This window comes from Carlito syrichta, unplaced genomic scaffold (genome assembly GCF_000164805.1).
Source record: "Carlito syrichta isolate Samal-C Ts95f unplaced genomic scaffold, Tarsius_syrichta-2.0.1 Scaffold301835, whole genome shotgun sequence".
NCBI lineage: Eukaryota > Metazoa > Chordata > Mammalia > Primates > Tarsiidae > Carlito > Carlito syrichta.
In genome coordinates this window covers 41,222-59,593 of record NW_007245931.1, presented here as the reverse complement: position 1 = coordinate 59,593, position 18,372 = coordinate 41,222, and the positions used below count along the sequence as shown (strand labels likewise).

At 37.7% G+C, this 18,372-nt stretch overlaps 2 protein-coding genes across 4 annotated transcripts in view; both read right to left on the bottom strand.

Annotated features, from left to right (window-relative positions):
• Nucleotides 1–423: 423 nt before the first annotated feature.
• KLHL5 (kelch like family member 5) overlaps nt 424–18,372 on the bottom strand; it is a 51,805-nt gene continuing 33,856 nt past the window's right edge. The window contains exons 9-10 of one of the 3 annotated variants that reach the window (XM_008055366.1): nt 17,866–18,037; nt 424–564 (exon numbers count right to left, since the gene is read on the bottom strand). In XM_008055366.1, coding sequence (XP_008053557.1) covers nt 523–564; nt 17,866–18,037 — 214 coding nt within the window. In that variant the 3' untranslated portion in view covers nt 424–522. Of the gene's footprint in view, nt 565–6,447; nt 6,520–11,609; nt 13,387–17,865; nt 18,038–18,372 lie in introns of those variants that run through there. The other 2 variants (XM_021711051.1, XM_008055365.1) reach the window with 2 other exon arrangements.
• LOC103257676 (dihydrolipoyl dehydrogenase, mitochondrial-like) lies at nt 902–2,924 on the bottom strand. Its single transcript, XM_008055364.2, is given in 4 exon segments — nt 902–1,589; nt 1,592–2,235; nt 2,237–2,616; nt 2,683–2,924. Coding segments are annotated over 4 exon segments (1,446 nt in total). The 5' UTR covers nt 2,884–2,924; the 3' UTR covers nt 902–1,368.

Here is an 18,372-nt window from a genome sequence, read left to right as displayed (position 1 = left end):
TTTTTTTAAAAAGCAACTTCTTTTTAGCAAGACTTATCCCAGCAGTGGAATGTATTCTTAATTTGAAACAAAATTTACTTAACAATAAAAGTAATGTTTTTGAGTCGGGTTCTCACTTTGTTACCCAGACTGGAGTGCAGTGGCACACTCATGACTCACCACAGCCTCGACCTCTGGAGCACAGGCAGTCCTTCTGCCTCAGCTTCCCGAGTCACTGGGACTACAGGCATACAGACTTTAGGCACACACTACCATGCTGGGCTGATTTTTTTTTTTTTTGGTAGCAAGAAAGTCTCGCTATGTTGTCCAGACTGGTCGCGAACATCCTGGCCTCAAGAGATCCTCTCATCTTGACCTCCCAAAGTGCTGGATTGCAGGTGTGAGTCACCACACCCAGGTAAAATTAATTTTTAAAGCAAGCAGTGAGCTGACAGCTCTCTCCATTCCTCTGTACATAGTCAATGCTGCAGTCAGCCCAGCCTGCGTCTGCTTCCTGGACAGAAATTCTGGCTTTCCTGCTTCCTATTCACGCTTTCCACTCTCTCCTGGTCTGCCGCTGCCAATCTGTGAACAAGGAACCTCATGAATTCTGTTGTTTCAGAATGTGATACTGTAAACCCACACTCCAGTACCTCTGAGGCAACTTACCCCAAAGACCAAATCTATTTCATATTTTAAAAAAATATTTAAGACATGTTTATTTCAAAATCTTCATTCCCCACTGTAATACATTTGAGTTTCCACTTAATATTTGAGTTTGCAGATAGACTGTTAATTTAGGTAGCTACTAGCTATCCTTCAGACTTGCAGAGCTCAATGAAACCTCTTAAACACATACGTTATACCCTTAAACTGTAAGAATTTAGGGGTTAAATAAAACAAATGAGAAACCATTTTTTATTTACATCAGTTTATACATATTTGAATCTTACCGGCCTGACTTGTTTCCAATGTGAAAACCAAATGAAAATTAACTTGATCACCTTGCTTCAAACTTAACTGTTCACATACCATACTCCAACTCCATCCATGTAAAAGTAAACTCAACTTTTCTGTATCAAAAAAGCTACTTAAATTCAGCGGTGTTGAATCTTTCATAAACAAGAAAATATGGATTGATGAAGATTTCCTAGGAAGCTACTATAAGTAGCTTTTTATCCTGCATATTAATACATTAAAACAAAATATTAAATATGTAAAATATAGATATGAGAGTATTCCATTCTGTCCAAACCTACTAAATACCTTCCAAAAGTTTCATAATTCTGTCCTAGAAATTCTTGGAGCTGTGAGCATATCCTGTTCAGAAATGGGACCTCTACAAAAGCTCCCAGGAAATTTCAGAAAACATATATATAATCTTCTAGTTTAAAAACTGATTGATTTGCCAAATGATGCAGCCAGGTTTGCTTCTCTAAAAGTTTCTGATAAGGTCGGATGTGCATGACAGACTTGAGCTATATCTTCACAGGATGCTCCATATTTCAGAGCAAGAGCAGCTTCATTTACCATTTCTCCAATACCTGGTCTGAGAATATGTGCTCCCAGCACTCTGTCTGTTGATTTCTGCCCGAGAATCTTCACCATGCTGTGTCAGCATTTGTCTTAGCTCTGCTGTTAGGAGCAAATGGGAATTTGCCAACTTTGTACTCAATACCCTCTTCTTTCATTTGCTCTTCTGACTTGCTAACCCAAGCAATTTCAGGGTGTGTGTAAATCACTGATGGCACACAATTGTAGTCAATGTGCACAGCGCCACCAGCCATTCCTTCAACGCAGATAATGCCTTCATCTTCAGCTTTGTGAGCCAGCATAGGACCAGCAACAATGGGATAGATATTTGGAATTTTGATTTGGAATCTGGTATTGACTGGAATTCTACCTCTGGGATCTAGCCCAATTCCAAGCTCTTCTAGTCCCAAATTCTGAGTAAAAGGTTGTTGACCAATGCAAACCAAGAGTACCTCACAAGTGATAACTTCTGCTTTGCCACCAGAAGCAGCTTCAATAGAAACATCAATCTTTCCATCTGACTTCTTGGTAGCACCAGTAACCTTTGTACTCAATTTAAATTTAAACCCCTGTTTTTGAAGAATGTGTTGAAAGTTCTTAGATATCTCTGTATCAATTCCAACTCCACCTACGTGACCCAAAAATTCAACTGCGGTCACATCTGCACCAAGTCTTTGCCAAACTGACCCCAATTCTACACTTATTACTCCTGCACCAATAACTCATCTTTTCTGGAACTTTTTTTAAAGATAAAGCACCTGTGGATGACACTATTGTGTCTTCATCAATCGTGATTCCAGGAAAAGGGGTAACTTCTGAACCTGTAGCTATAAGAATGTTCTTTGTATCAATAGCCTGAGTGTTGCCATCGGCTTTCGTAGCAGTGACCTGATTTTTGCCAGTTATCTTTCCATATCCATTGACATGAACAACCTTATTCTGTTTGAATAAGTGGGCAATTCCACCTGTTAAAGCTTTGACTGCAGTACTCTTCTGCTCCGTCATCGTCTCTAAATTCAAGCGAACTTCAGACATTTCAATTCCTCTAGATGCAAAATCTTTTCCATGAGCCATATGGTAATAATGAGAGTTATTCAATAAAGCCTTAGAAGGAATACAACCAACATTCAAGCATGTCCCATGAAGTGTTTCATTTTTCTCAACGCAGACTGTCTTGAAGCCTAACTGGGCAGCTTTAATAGCAGCAACATAACTTCCAGGACCAGAACCTATAACTGTTACGTCAGCATCAATTGACTGATCTGCATAAATTTTCAGAGGCACTGCAGAAAGTCCCTGTAGGCCATGAGATATTCGATTGAAATGGTTCCGCTTGGCCAAGGAGTAGTACACTCGACTCCAGCTCTGCATTTTTCCGCAGTACTTTCCCTCCCGTCAATGCTTTCACTTCCGCTGGGTGCCTCAACCGCTTCGCCCCTATTTCATATTTAACAAATAATTAGTAAGAGCTTATTTCGTGAAGGTGTAACAGGCTAAGAAGTGACCATTTGGGTTATTTAGGATTTTTTTAAAGGCTTATTTTTGTGGCTAAGACCAAGCTGAACGTAAACTGCTTGGACTTAAAGTGCATGTTTTTTTCTTCGTCTTCTCCCCGCTTCACTGTCCTTGGAATGTAACCCCTCTTCTTTTGTGCTAGCATGGCTTTGCCCACTGGTTTGGAAGGTCAATTTATCTAACAAGCTGGTACTGAAGAAAACAGTTGACCGTGAGAAATGAAAAAGTTACATGTCTCTGAAAAGACCTTCAAGAGATAAGAGAGACTCAAGGGAAACTCCTTGAAACCCTTAAAGTGTACTCATTTCCTTAAATGTAAATCTCTTCTGTGGTTTTCAATTTAGATTCACATCTTATTGTTATCATTTGTTAGGTCATATGTGAACATGAACTTGCTATTATAACTAAATAGAAGAGGTTCAGTTTGGGATTTTTTTTTTTTTTAAAGACTAATGTAGTCTAACACTGGTTTATGCCAATAGATGCTGAAAAGACTAAGTGCTGATTAAAAAGAAACCTTGAGCCGGGCACAGTGGCTCATGCCTATAATCCAAGCACTTTGGGAGGCGGAGGTGAGAGGACTGCCTGAGTCCAGGGGTTTGAGATCAACCTGGGCAACTTGGCAAGACCTCATCTGTACAATAAATCAAGAAATTAGCTGGGTGTGGTGGTGCATGCCTGTGATTCCAACTACTTGGAAAGCTGAGGAGGAAGATCAAGGCTGCGGTGGCTGTGAGCATGCCACTGCACTCTAGGCCTGGGTGACAGAGTGAGATTCTGACTCAAAAAATAAAAAATAAAAAGAAACTTTGGGTATTATCATGAGACACGTAGACACTGTAAATCAATAGTTGAAACAGATCAGACATTGCCTGTTTTAGATTAAACTGAATGTAAAATTTGCCTCAGTGAACACTCTTTTTAGTTGATACCAGAGCCTGTTCCCTGATTTCTGGTTTTCAGAATAAACGCCCATTTTCTCCCAGCGTCTGCCTCTCTCCGCTTGGCCATGAGAGATGGCAGCCAATTGATTCATCGGGCCATAACAAAGGTATAACACAAGATAAAATGCTAAGTGCTACATAGGATACAAAAATATGCCCCCAGTGTGTACCCTTAAGGAACTAACATGTTCTTTCACTTGTGATTTACCATCTGTTATTGTATAAGATTTCAGTCTCCCTACTGTTTTGCTCAAAGCCTTATTGATCAAGAAGTTTCTGAGCTAGAGGAATTCTCTATTGGGTTAACCTACTCCCCCAGTCCTTCTCTGCTGCTTTGCTACTGAGTTTCTGATCCAGAATCAGAAATAAGTAGGTCAGCTTTTGTCAAACTTATTAGCCAGCATTTTCTTTCTCTGAAGCCCTCACACAGCACAGCTATTTTTGTCATGCATAGAGACAGCTCTTTGAATGACAGTGTCCCCCAACCTCATTACTCCAGCTACCACTAAGCAAGGACCTCTTTCACAAATTTACTCAATCTACATCTTTTAAGAAATTTTTATTTTAAAAAAATTTTTTATAGAGACGAGGTCTTGCTATGATCTACATCTTTTTTGAACTGTCCCATTTATCATTTATTATAGCTTTGTAAACATGCATAACTTTAAAGGAAATTATCTTAAAATGTAGTTGAGTTCTTAATTTCAAGTAGAATGTTCGTACTATCTTGAAAAATGACAACAGACCCTCTGAGTATAATTTATTTAGGAAAAAAATAGATATTAAACAATCTGAGGACATGCGTACTGGTTCATGCCTATAATGCACTTTGGGAGGTGGAGGTGAGAGGATTGCCTGAGCCCAGGAGTTTGAGATCAGCCTGGGCAACTTGGCGAGATCTCATCTCTACAATACATCACATAAGTAGCCAGGTATGGTGGCGCGTGCCTGTAGTCCCAGCTACTTGGAAGGCTGAGGCTGAAGGATCGCCTGAGTCCAGCAGGTCAAGGCTGCAGTAGCCATGAGCATGCCACTGAATTCCAGCCTGTGCGACCGAGTGAGACTCTGACTCAAAGAACAAAACAAAACTATCTGACAAGTTTTTAAACACAATGTAGTTATGAAACTTGAATACCTTGAGAATGTCATCACTCAGTCATAAGTGAGTGGTCACTGAGTCATCATTCATCTGCCCAAACTATATTACTTATTTTTAGACACAAACCTAATATGCATGTATAGAATCATTCAATATAAAACTAATTTTAAGATATAGCAATTAAATATAATTGCTTATTATCCATACACAACAGAAGGCCAGATGTAACCAACTAGAGCCTGGGCAAAATCCAGGGCACTAGTTTCCCAAGCTTTCCTGGGTTTGTTCCCCAGGCTATGCCTCATTAGCCCAAAGGAAATAATTACCCAGGACCAGGGAAAAACAAGAGTACCAGTAAAGTCTCGTCATCGATCAACAGTGCACTTCTTCAAGAGGTCTACAAGATGTCACAGTTGTTCAGGCCCAGGAGAAGAGACAAAATAAACATGGCACTTTCTCAGGCTTTAAGACAGAGACTCTGACAGAAGAAAAGAGATGGTGCATTCTTATAAATCTATAGAAGTTACCTAAGACCTGGAAGGATGAAAATACCAAAAGTAACTTTAATTTTTAATTTGACTTTTCAAACTTCTGTTAAAAAATAAAGTATAATACAAATATTATAAGAAAATGTATAATCTAGTTACAGTAAAATTAAATATCATTTTATTGAATATTTGTTTCTGAGTTATCAATTCCAAATATTACAGAGTTTATGAAAAGATATCTATTTCAACTTTAGCAAACACTTATGGGATGGCTAGCATGTCCTAGACAGTGGGGGAGATCTCCTAATCGAACTTCTCCCTTATATATGTCAACGTTTCTCACTCTCTTTTGAGACTGGAATTAAGATTTCAAGAACCTTTTGATCAGATTTTTAAAAACTCATTTTTTGCAAATTATACTGAAAAACAATCCAGTGTTAATCTTGTTGTTGTGTATGGAATGTTATTTTTATGACACTTAAATAAGAATTTGTAATGTGTCTAATCAAACTTTTTTAAAAGTATGGTATAATAGGCACACAATTGAGCACCAGTGACATTTAGTACCTTCACCATGTTGTGCAACCATCACCAATAACTAGTTTTAGGACACATTCATCACAGTTCACTTAGGATAATCTTCAGCTCCATCTATGTTGCTAAAGGAAACTCATCAAGCAGTCACACTCATGCCTCCTTCCTCTCAGTCCCCGACTACAACCTATCTGCTTTCTGTCTATGAATTTGTCTATTTTGGATATTTCAATAAATGGAACCAAACAACACATTACCTTTTGTGCCGGCGTCTTTCACTTAGCAAAATGTGTTCAAGGCTCATCTGCATTGTAGCACATATCAGTTCATTTCTCTTTGTGGTTATTTCCATCATACAGTAGGTATAACCACAATTTATTTCATAAGTACTTGGGTTGTTTCCACTTTCTGGTTATTGTGACCAGTGCTGCGATGAATATTTGTGTGAAAGTTTTGTTAGAATACCTGGTTTCAGTTATTTTTCATTGACAGATGGGTAATGTGCCAATATCGTAACAAGGTTTGAGGGTGGCACATCTCACACATGTGCATGAAAACCCACTCATCACGCCTATGAACTACAAAAGGATCTTCAGTTCTTTTTGGTATGTTACCAGGACTGAAATTGCTGGACAATCTGAAAATTCTATTAACTTGAGGAACTGCCAAACTCTCTTCACAGTGGCTACACCATTTAACATTTCCACCAGCAATGAATGAAAGCTTAATTTCTCCACATCCTCTCCAACACTTCTAATATTATAGTCATTCCAGTGGGTGAGAAGTGGTATCTCACTGCAGTGTTGATTTGCATAGTGACTAATGATGTTGAGTATCTTTTCATGTGCCTGTTGGCTACCTTTGCATATCTTCACTGGAGAAATGTCTAATTAAGCCCTTTGCTCATTTTTAAATTGCGTTGTCTTTTTTTTTTTTAGCATAGGAGTTTCTTATATATTCTGGATACTCATTCCTTGCCACATATATGATTTGCAAATATTTTCTCCCATCATGTGGGCTGTCTTTTCACTTTCGTCATAGTGTCCTTTGATGTACTGAGATTTTATTATTTATTTTTTAGATTGGAAAATGTAGTTATTTTAGATTGGGAAATGGTTTATTTAGAGAGTAAATTAAAGAGAGAGGATAGGAGATTCACCTCTTCAAGGTAGGGGAGGGGGCCAAAGCTAAGAAAACATGGTGGTCATAGCTCAGAGTCACAAGGCCAGACCATAGCTTAGCAAGGCAATGGCTAGAAAATAAATTAGAGATAGTCACCTTGCCAAGGTAGGGGAGGGAGCCAAAGTCAGGAAACATGGTGACTACAGCTCAAGGAGCCACATGGCCAGACCATAGCTTAGCAAAGCAATGGCAATTTATTATTTTTATTTTAGATTGAGGGTAGACATGTGTGTTTGTTACATGGACATATTGTGAAGTGGTGGGATTGGGTGGCCCGTTCCCCAGTGAACATTGTGCCCCATAGTTTCTGAACCCCAACCTCCCTCTCCCCTCCCCCCTTATTGGTGTCCTGTCCCCAGTGTCTATTCTTCCCATGTTTATGACTGGAAACACATATGAGAACAAGAGATGTTTAGTTTTGTTTCTGAGACAGTTCACTTAGGATAATCTCCAGCTCCATCTATGTTGCTGCAAAGGACATGTTTATGGCTGCGCAGTAGTCCATGGTGCATATATACCACATTTTCATTATCTACTGATCAGCTGATGGGCATTTAGGTTGATTCCACATCTTTGCAAATGTAAATTGTGCTGCAATGAACATGAGGGTGCAGGTGTCCTTTTAATATAACAACCTTTGCTCTTTAGGGTCGATACCTAGTTGTGGTATTGCTGGATCAAATGGTAGACCTACTTTTAGTTCTCTGCGTAATCTTCACACCGCTTTCCACAGAGGTTGTACTAACTTACACTCCCACCACCAGTGTATGTGTGTTCCCCTTTCTCCACATCTGTGCCAGCATCTATTGTTTTTTGATTTTTTAATAATGGTCACTCTGACTGGTATCAGGTGGTATCTCTTTGTGGTTTTAATTTGCATTTCCCTGATGATGAGTGATGAGCATTTTTCATGTTTGTTGGTCATTTGGATATCTTCTTTTGAGAGATGTCTATTCATGTTGTTTGCTGACTTTTTAGTAGGGCTACTTGCTTTTTTCTTGATTTGAGTACTTCGTAGATTCTGGATATTAGTCCTTTGTCAGAAGTATAGTTAGCGAATATCTTCTCCCATTCTGTAGGTTGTCTAATTTGCTCTGTTATTTCTTTTGCTGTGTAGAGGCTTTTTATTTAAGTCTCACTTATTTTTGTTTTAGTTGCATTTGCTTTTGGGGTTTTACCTGTAAATTCTTTGCCTAGGGCAATGTCCAGAAGAGTTTTTCCTAGGTTTCTTCTAGGATTTTTATGGTTTCAGTTCTGAATTTAAGTCTTTAATTCATCTTGAGTTAATTTTTGTATATGGGGAGAGATAGGGATTAAGTTTCATTTTTCTGCATGTAGCTATCCAATTTTCCCAGCACCATTCATTGACTAGAGTGCCCAAAGCAGACAATGTTTTTGTCTGCTTTGTCAAAGGTCATTTAGTTGTAGGTATTTGGGTTAACTTCTGGATTATCTATTCGATACCAGAATTCGGTCTATGTGTCTATGTGTCTTGTATCAGTACCATGCTGCTTTGTCTACTACGGTCTTCTAGTATAATTTAAAGTCAGGTAATGTGATGCCTGAGGCTTTTAATTTTGATGACATCCTATTTGTCTTTTTGTTGTTTTTGTTGCTTATGCCAGGTCATAAAGATTTATGCCTATGTCTTCTTCTCAGAGTTTTATGGTCTTAGCTCTTGTATTTAAGTCTTTGGTCTATTTTGAATTAATCTTAATATATGTGGAAGTAAACGTCCAACTCCATTCTTTTGCATGTGAATATCCAGTAGTCTTAGCACTATTTGTTGAAGAGACTATTCTTTCTTTATTGAATCATCTTGGCACCCTTGAGGAAAATCTATTGACCATAGTATACTGACATGATTTATTTCTGGACTCTCTATTCTATTGGTCTATGTGTTTATTTTCATACCAGCATCATGCTGTTTTGATTAATGTAGCTTTGCAGTAAATATTGAAATAAAAGATGTGAGTCCTTCAATTTTATTCTTGTTCAAAATTGTTTTGGTCCTTTTGGGTAACTTACAATCCTATGTAAATTTTAGGATCAGCACTCCCATTTCTGCAAAAAGGCCACTGGGAATCTATAGACTAATTTTGGTAGTAATGCCATATTAACAACATTAAGTCTTCCAACCTGTGAACACAGGATGTCTTCCATTTATTTAGGTCTTCTTTAATTTCTTTCAGCAGTATTTTGTACTTTTCAGTGTACAAGTCTTGGAGCTTCTTAGTTACATTTATTCCTTAGCAGGCATGGTGGCTCACTCCTGTAATCACAACACTTTGGGAAGCCGAGATAGGAGGATCACTTGAGTCCAGGAGTTCAAGACTAGCTTAGGCAACATAGCAAAGACCTCATCTCTACAAAAAACAATCAAGATTAGCTGGGCATGGAGGTGCACAGCTGTAATTTCAGCTACATGGGAGGTTAAGTCAGAAGGAAACCTGAGCTCAGGAAATTAAAGCAGCAGCGAGCAGTGATCCATGACACCGCACTCCAACCTGGGCAGCAGAGTGAGATCCCAACTCAGAAAAAGCAACAAAAAAAATTATTCCTTAGTATTTTATTCTCTGTTGTTATTATAAATGAAATAGTTATTTCAATTTCCTTCTAAGATTTTTGTTAGTCTACAGAAGTACAACTGATTTTTGTGTTGATCTTGTAACATTGCTTAATTTTAAAAAATCAGTTATAATAGGATTTTTAAATATATATGATCATATTGTCTGCAAATAGAGACTATTTTACTTTTTTTCTTGCCTAACTCTGGTTAGAACTTCTAGTACAATTTGAGTAGCAGTAGGGAAAGCATGCATTTTCCTGACCTTAGGGGAAAATTTTCCAAGTTGCACCACTGAGTATGTCACTAGCTGTGGGTTTTCATGAATGCATTTTATCAGGTTAAGAAAGTTTACTTCTTTTCCTAGTATGATGAGTGTTTTATCATGAAAAGAAATTGGATTTTTGTGAAATGCTTTCTCTTATCAGTTGACATGATCATGCTGTTTTTTTCTCCTTCATTCTCTTAATTTGGTGTATTACATTGGTTGATGTTTATATGTAGGACTATCTCTGTATTTCTGTGATAAAGTTCACTTGGTCATGGTGTATAATTCTTTTAACATACTGCTGGATTTGGTCTGCTAATATTTTGAGTTTTTGCATCTATATTCATAAGGAATGTTGGTTTGCAGTTTTCTTTTCATGTCTTTGCATGACTTTGGTATTAAGGTAATACTGGTCTTATATAATGAATTATAGAGTGTTATCTTCTATTTCTGGGAAGACTTTTGAGAAAAATTGGTGTTGATTTTTTTCTTGTAGAGTTCATCAGTAAACCCACTGAGTCCTGGACTTTCTTTGTTGAGAAGTTTTTTGATTATTGACTCATTCTCTTTACTTGTTATAGATCTGTTCAGATTTTTAATATTTCTTCTTGAGTCAATTTTGTGTATTTCTAGGAATTTGTCCATTTCATCTAGGTTATTTAATTTGTTGGCAATAATACTTATTTTATATGAATAAATTTGTTTATAGTTTAGCTACACCAAATACCAAGCAATTCATTTAATATTTATAAAACTTGAAATGTCGTGTTTTATTGCATCTACTTTCTAAAGCAAAATGTATATAAAATTCCTTAAGAGATTTAAACAAAAATTTCCTTCAAATACTATGGAACTAAAATGTTCTGATTGGGTGTGACCAGTATACATTTTATTATAAAAGAACATAAACCCTTTTCATTTCTCTTTGTATTAAATCATTCCTCACACAAAATGAAACCACTCTCTTTTTCTACCTAGAGGCAGGAATGACAAGAGTGAAGGCTCCTAACTTAGCCAGGCTGCATCTGAATCCCTGCTTTGTCACTTATTTGCTATATATAATCCTAGGGTTAATGTCTCTGTGCCTGTTTCCTTAACTATAAAAAATGAGACTAGACCCTACCTCATAAGGTTGTTGTGAGGAGTAAGTGCACTGACGCATACAAAAAAATCTTGGTTCCTAGTTTACAATAAGCAATGAATAATTATTAGTAAATATTATTTTTCCATAGGTAATCATCAACTGGGGATAAAACAAGAGTATCTAGACATCCCAATGGATATGCTAATAGCAAAAGCCAAGGCAGCAATTTTGGATGGTGGATACAAACAACAGACATAGTTTTGTCTTGATTTATAAGACCCTGGACTAGGAGAGGAATAAAAATCTTGGCAAATGCCCTATCATGTGAAAAAAAAATCCAGGAGAGGTGTTATTGCCTACAAAACTGCATTTGAGAGGCCCTTTATCAGAATAGAAAATCTCATAAAAGAAAACAAATCCTTGGAGAGAGGAGCCAACTCCTTTACTTCAGCACGAGTGTGGTCTCCACCATGGACCACAGGGAAGCAGAGTGCATAATTAATAAACAGCTAAGTGTTCCAAGGAGATCACAGGTCTCAGTCTCCATAGGGAGGTAACATTGTATTGATGTTCCCACTTTGGAAATTTTTGTTTTCTTTTACCTTTTCCTCTCTTCCCCTAAATACATTCCACAGCTGATCTCTCCTTGTCAGGCAAATAACTGAATTCACATCCATTATATAATGAATATATGAAATACTTATGTATGACAAATCACTATCATCTATTATTTTCTTAGTAACATACCAGTAAAACGATGGCAGGATTTGTTTTGGATTCCCAAAACAAATGAAAGTGAGAAGTACTCACTTTCTTGGGTTCCAAGATAGAAACATTTCACGGGCATTCAAAATCAGTTCATTAAAAAAAGTTTTGTTTCAATTTCTAAAGAAAGTAACTAAAGGTTACTCTGATATAAAATATAATAACACATTAACTACAATACTGCATTTTAAAAGATGGGAATTCATACTAATCTTATATCAAGATATGAGTTAATTACTTGTATTTTGTAGAATTTATCAAAAATGTTACTGCCCAGTGCATTTTTGCAAACAACAATTCACTGAGAGTATTAACATTCACATACATACTTAAGAGTTTATAAATTTACAAAACTTTGAGTAACAAACACTTTAAACTTATTTTCCAAACATTCAATAAACCCATTTCCCCCAAAAACTTATTACAAAGAAGCACAATGGAATACAAACTATGGCAACACATAGAAACAAGGCAGGGGAGGAGATACAGACTTGAGAACATAATATCCAAATAGCTTTGTCAATATCAAAAGATAAAAGCAAAGTATCTTTTAGTTCAGAAAACAAATACATATGATTACATGCTAATCAGGTGAAAGAACATTATAGGGTACATAACATCTCCATACAAATTTTCATATCTTAAATTTAATGCAAAACACCATGTTTCAAGTTAAGAATATCATAGCATGTAGTTCTTGGTGGATCTAACTGTAATGGAATGAATATTCAAATAGATCCCAATGGTTATATCAAGTTTTTATTGGGTTATTACTATTTTAACTCTTTAAAATTTTTCTTTATTCATTGGACTAAGCCAATATTAGAAACAAAATCCACAACCAAAGTATACATATTGCAGCTGTCTCTGAAAAAAACTAAATAGTATATTCTTTAGTGTGTCATTAAAATAGTGGTTGTGGTTAAACAGAAAGTAAACAAACAAAAATTAGTGCAATTCATTTATAACAAACTTACAAATCAACATTTTAGAAGTTTTGTCTGGTGTGTTTGCACTGTAATAAAATGAATCTGGGGAACATGAGTAAAATGTGCTTGACTATGAACAAATGAAACCCCCATGAGCACCAGGTCATGTTTCTAGGCAGTGCATTTGTCCTCACATCTTACATCAGGGACATATGGTCACAACCACCAGCTGTAGCTTTAATTTACTAAGAAATGAAAGTACTTAATTCTGGTCCATCCACTCCTTCCTCCCTTGATTTAACATCCTCACTTTGAGATCAGGCACTTTGTGCCCAGGAATGTAGCATCACACATTAACTAAAAATGTATCTATTGATAGTAGAACAAGTGTACTAAATTAATAAAGGAAGGGGATATCTTCACTTAGAAAACAAAGCACTAAATTATAATTTTACAGTTACAACACAAGCCCCAGCTCTTCCTAGGCACAGTGGAGCAACCTAAAACAAAAACAAAAACAGAAATATTGGATTTGTAGGTAATATATTGACAATATTATGTCAGTTGGTGAAATACTGAAACAGTCTGTCTTGTTGGCAAAGGGCTGCTGCCCTGGTTTGCTCTGTAAGATTCCTCCTCATGTCAAAGTTTCAAAGACCAAATTGTTTTGGGTATATTATAATTATGTAGCATTCACCCTTCTTAGAGGTGATTTTTTAAAAAACAGCTCAAGAATTAGACTACATGAAACACTATGTTGGCCCAAATGATGCACAATATGTATATGAAGCAGTGCTGAACACTTACCTTTCTGACCAACATGGAGAAAATATCAAATGTCATCTAGAGAGATCCTCTAATAGTCATACTTTCTCAAAGACAGTACACAAAACACCCTGAAGGCCTAGGGATCTGCTGATTCCACTTACTGACTGCCTTCCACGTGCATGGCTGACGATACTAGATCTGTTCCACTGCTTTTTAGCAGAGAAAATAATTAATAGATAGTACCCATCCAACTCCCTAGGAATGGAAATACGTCCACTTCATGACCTCTTTGACAGTGAGATAGAAGTGTGGGGAGGGTTGTTGTGGAAGGGATGTGATCTTCGCTTGCGGATAGGAACAATTCTAAAATCTTTCACATATTGTCTTTTTTCTTTTAAAGGACTCTAGACACTGGGCAATTCATACGGAAATAAAAATGTGGCCAGAAATAGTTTTTGAAGAACTACTCTGAACCCAATAACAATGTATACATTTGACCCAAGAGAGTTAAAATGTTAGCATGGGGGGCAGTTACTAATACAAAGGACCAAGAAAGTCTGCTTCGTCCTTGTGCATGTTGGGGTATGTACTAAGATATTCCTGTCAAATCCACAATGCCAAAATGGCTTCCTAATTAGCTTGACTTCATCTCCTCCCCAATGAACAGATTTTTAAGAACAGAGCAGACTTTAATCTTAAGAGAATTCTCATTTGTTCTCCACCTGAATCAGTTGTTTTGATCACTGTGCATTTCCTTGAACAATCAAATAACGTATTCTAAAGTCATATCTATTTAAGTATTGTAGAAGTAACCTCAACATTATTTAAATCAAAATATCAGTTTGTAATTAGAAGCTTTTTTCAAATCATCCAAGACATTAAGTCTCTACATTGTGAATAGATGACATTGGCATGACAACCAGCTGGAGAGTGTAGCTTAGAGAATGTATGAAATACAATGCAGTCATTTCCTGCTTTGGGTCAAGGCTGGTAGTGAAAGGGGCAGTGGTGGCTTAAGACTCTGTGATCTCATTTCAGTACCTATGGAAATGTCCTCTTGTCCATTTTTCAGGTACCGTGTTTATAAGTTCACATTTTTAGGGCTTTAAAATAGTACCACAAGTGGCAATGAAAACAAAATAGCTATGTGATTATAGATTATTTTTGATACAGAGTGATTCAGCATAAGTATTAATGATCTATAAGTTTCAAATACTGGTTAACAGAGTTTCTTATAACTGGTCTTCAGGCTTAAATCAAATACATCTCAGAAAAAAAATTTCTCCCCTCCCTTTTTGGGTTCCTTGGTTGTCATTCACAACTACTTTTGCCATAGCGGGAAGTTGATACTAGGTAATCATGTAACTTCTGGTGAAATCCCACAGCTGTAACACAATCCCTCAATCTTATCCTTTCTTCCCTCCACTACATGATCTCGCTTGCTTAAGGAATAAGGTCAAAGTCACACACTCTAAGCCCTTTTTTCCTATTCTTCTCTCCACTTAAAACCTCCCTAACCTGTCTATACTCACATTCTCATCTTTTCCTCAAGTCTTGAAGGAGATCTTTCTTTCTGTCTGTGGATGACCAGTCTTTGCTCTTAATTCTATATCCTATCCTTTTCTCAGGAAGGTCCTTCAGTTTGCTTTTTCTTTCTAGCATTGGGAATCTCTCTACCCTCTCGCTGTCACCTCTATTGTGAAAAAAACCTCTGGTTCAAATTCTAACTCCACCATTTATATTTGCTGTGTGGTCTTGGGTTAGTTATTTAACCTCTTCATGTCTCAGATTCTTCATCTTGTGCCATGGGGGAAATAACAGTACTTACTCTACAGAGTGACTGGGAAGATTAAATACATTTGTTAGTGTAAAGTGCTTAGAATAGAGTCTGGAACATAAGATGTGCCCGACCAATGTTAACTTTCTCTCCTCATCACTTAAAAACTGCATGCTACTCTAGCTCCCATGCTTTATTCTTTTATCTTTTTTATTTTTATTTTTTGTAGCGATGAGGTTTTGCTATGTTGGCCAGGCTGGTCTCAAACTCCTAGCCTCAAAGGACCCTTTGCCCCAGCCTCCCAGAGTGCTGGGGTTACAGGTGTGTACCACCGGGCCTGGTATCTTCTCTTTACCTTTTAAATTGTATGCTGGTCTCTGCTTCTATCATATTCTCAGAGGGATCGATGACACTATGAATGACAAATCATCTTTGTTCTTCCTTATAATGTTGAAGTTCCCGCTTCTCTCTAATTCTTTCTTTGCTATTTTCTCCAGAAGCCATACCTCCCAATCCAACCCAATAAGCATGCATATATAAAGAAAGGTCACTTTGGGAGGTTGAAATGGGAGGATTGCTTAAGACCAGGAGTTTGAGACCAGCCTGGGCAACATAGTGAAACACTACGTTTACAAAATCATCTGGGTGCAGTGGCACATGCCTGTGGCAGGATCAGTTGAGCCCAGAAGGTTGAGGCCACAGTGAGCTATGATAGTGTCACTGTACTCCAGCATGAGCATCAGTGTAAGACCTTGTCTTAAAAATAAATAAAAAAATAAGAAATAAAAGGGAGAAAGATTGACAGGCATTAGAATTATCTCTCGAATTCATCTATACTTAATACTTCTAGCCTTGGAGCTGGAGCAATCTCCTAAATGTTTTCCTTTTATTCAGATTTCACTTCCCTGCCCCTAACCCAACTTACCCCGATCCCAACTGCATCACTCTCTTAGTTGAAAGTCTCTGGTGGCTTCTCATTACCAAACTCTTTAGCTTGGCCTTCAGAGATCTCCCTTCTGACCCCGCCCCCCCCACCTTCCTGTCCAACAAAAACTACTCTTCTCAAGCCTGGCTCCTACAGCCAGTCTTACTTGTGCAAGATGGCTTGCATTTCTGCTTCAGTAACATTTCTTTCACATTTTCTCACACAATTCCTTCTTTCTTTCCAGACTATTTGAATTGGATCACTTTATTAAGGCTTACCTTAAACCTACTTCTTTCTCACTGAAGTCCTCCCACAACTGCTTTTTCTCTTTGATTTGCTACACTACTCACTGCCTATACCATGGGACACTGATTACCAACTGCCCTGTCTCGTAGCTTCTCCTCTCACACACGTGGATCTTACCCACCCAAGAAGTTAAGTTCTGTGACAGTGCTGCTTCTCGTAAGCTTTGTTTTCTGGACAATACTTAACCACTGCTCTTAGTATGTAAGAAAACCTCGGGTCAGTTAAACATTTATTGAGTGTCTTTTATGTAACAATTCCTGAACTGAATGTTTTAAGTACAAAATTTCAGATTCTGTTCTTGGTGATGATGGAAGCAAAGATCTCAAAAAGTAATTCTTAGAAGGACTAGGCCCTCCCATAAGTAGACATGGCTGGAGTTCTTTCTGTTAATAAGCTTGCCAGGTCAAGTTTCTTACTTGTTAATCAATTTAGGGTTGCCATCTTGATATTATGATCAGAAATTTAATCTGCTCTCAAACATCAGTGGCTTGAGTATTTAAACAGTACTGCTCACATATGGACAAGTTATTCATATTCTTCTGACTACTCTCCTTGTTTCTGTTTTCTACAATCTCCCCTCCCTTCCCTATGTCACTCCTGTGGTCTTGTCAGCTCTAAGCATGCTAGAACATTTCATCAAGCAAATGGTAGCAGATCAATAAAATAATTTCTGAGTATTAATTTACACTTTAAAGGCTATTTTATTTTTTTATTTTTTTTTTATTTTTGAGTTGGAGTCTCACTCTGTTGCCCAGACTGGAGTGCAGTGGCTGCGCTTGGCCACCGCAGCCTCGACCTGCTGGGCTCTGGCGATCCTTCTGCCTCAGCCTTCCAAGTAGCTGGAACTACAGGCGCGCAATACCACACTTGGCTAATTTTTGATTTATTGTAGAGATGAAATCTCGCCAAGTTGCCCGGACAGGTCTCGAACCCACGAGTTCAGGCAATCCACTCACCTCAGTCTCCCAAGGCGTGGGATTACAGGCTGAGCCACCAAGCCTGGCTTTTAAAGGCAATTTTAGATTTTTCATCATTTTGTAAAATTAAACATTGCTTCTTGTTTTTCTCACATTTAATCAAGAGGTGACTTTATCATATTTATGCTATATATTTCAGAACTGGACAAGATTGAGAGGATCTGTTTTACTAAAAGATTTTAATAAAAACAGAGTTGGTGTAATAACGAAAAATGAAATGTCATACCTGGGTCCACTCATTTGTCTGGGGATCATAAGCCTCCACTGTATTAAGGTACATCTGTCCATCATACCCCCCAACAGCATATAATTTATCGCCAAGTAAACAGACCCCCACTGCATCTCTGCTGATGCTCATAGATGCTACTGCAGTCCACATGTCTGTTTTGGGATCATACCTGAAAGAAAATTTTAGAACCAAAGCTGACTTCATTCTCAAAATACTTTATGTAAAAACAGTGTTGAGTTTCAAGTCTCTTTTCTGTTCTTTTTTGAGTTGGAGTCTCACTCTGTTGCCCAGACTGGAGTGCAGTGGCTGCTCCCAGTCACTGCAGCCTCGACCTGCTGGGCTCCAGCAATCCTTCCGCCTCAGCCTTCCGAGTAGCTGGAACTACAGGTGTGTGCTACCACGCCTGGCTGATTTTTGATTTATTGTAGAGATGAGATCTCGCCAAGTTGCCCAGGCGGGTCTCGAACCCATGGGCTCAGGCAATCCACTCACCTCAGCCTCCCA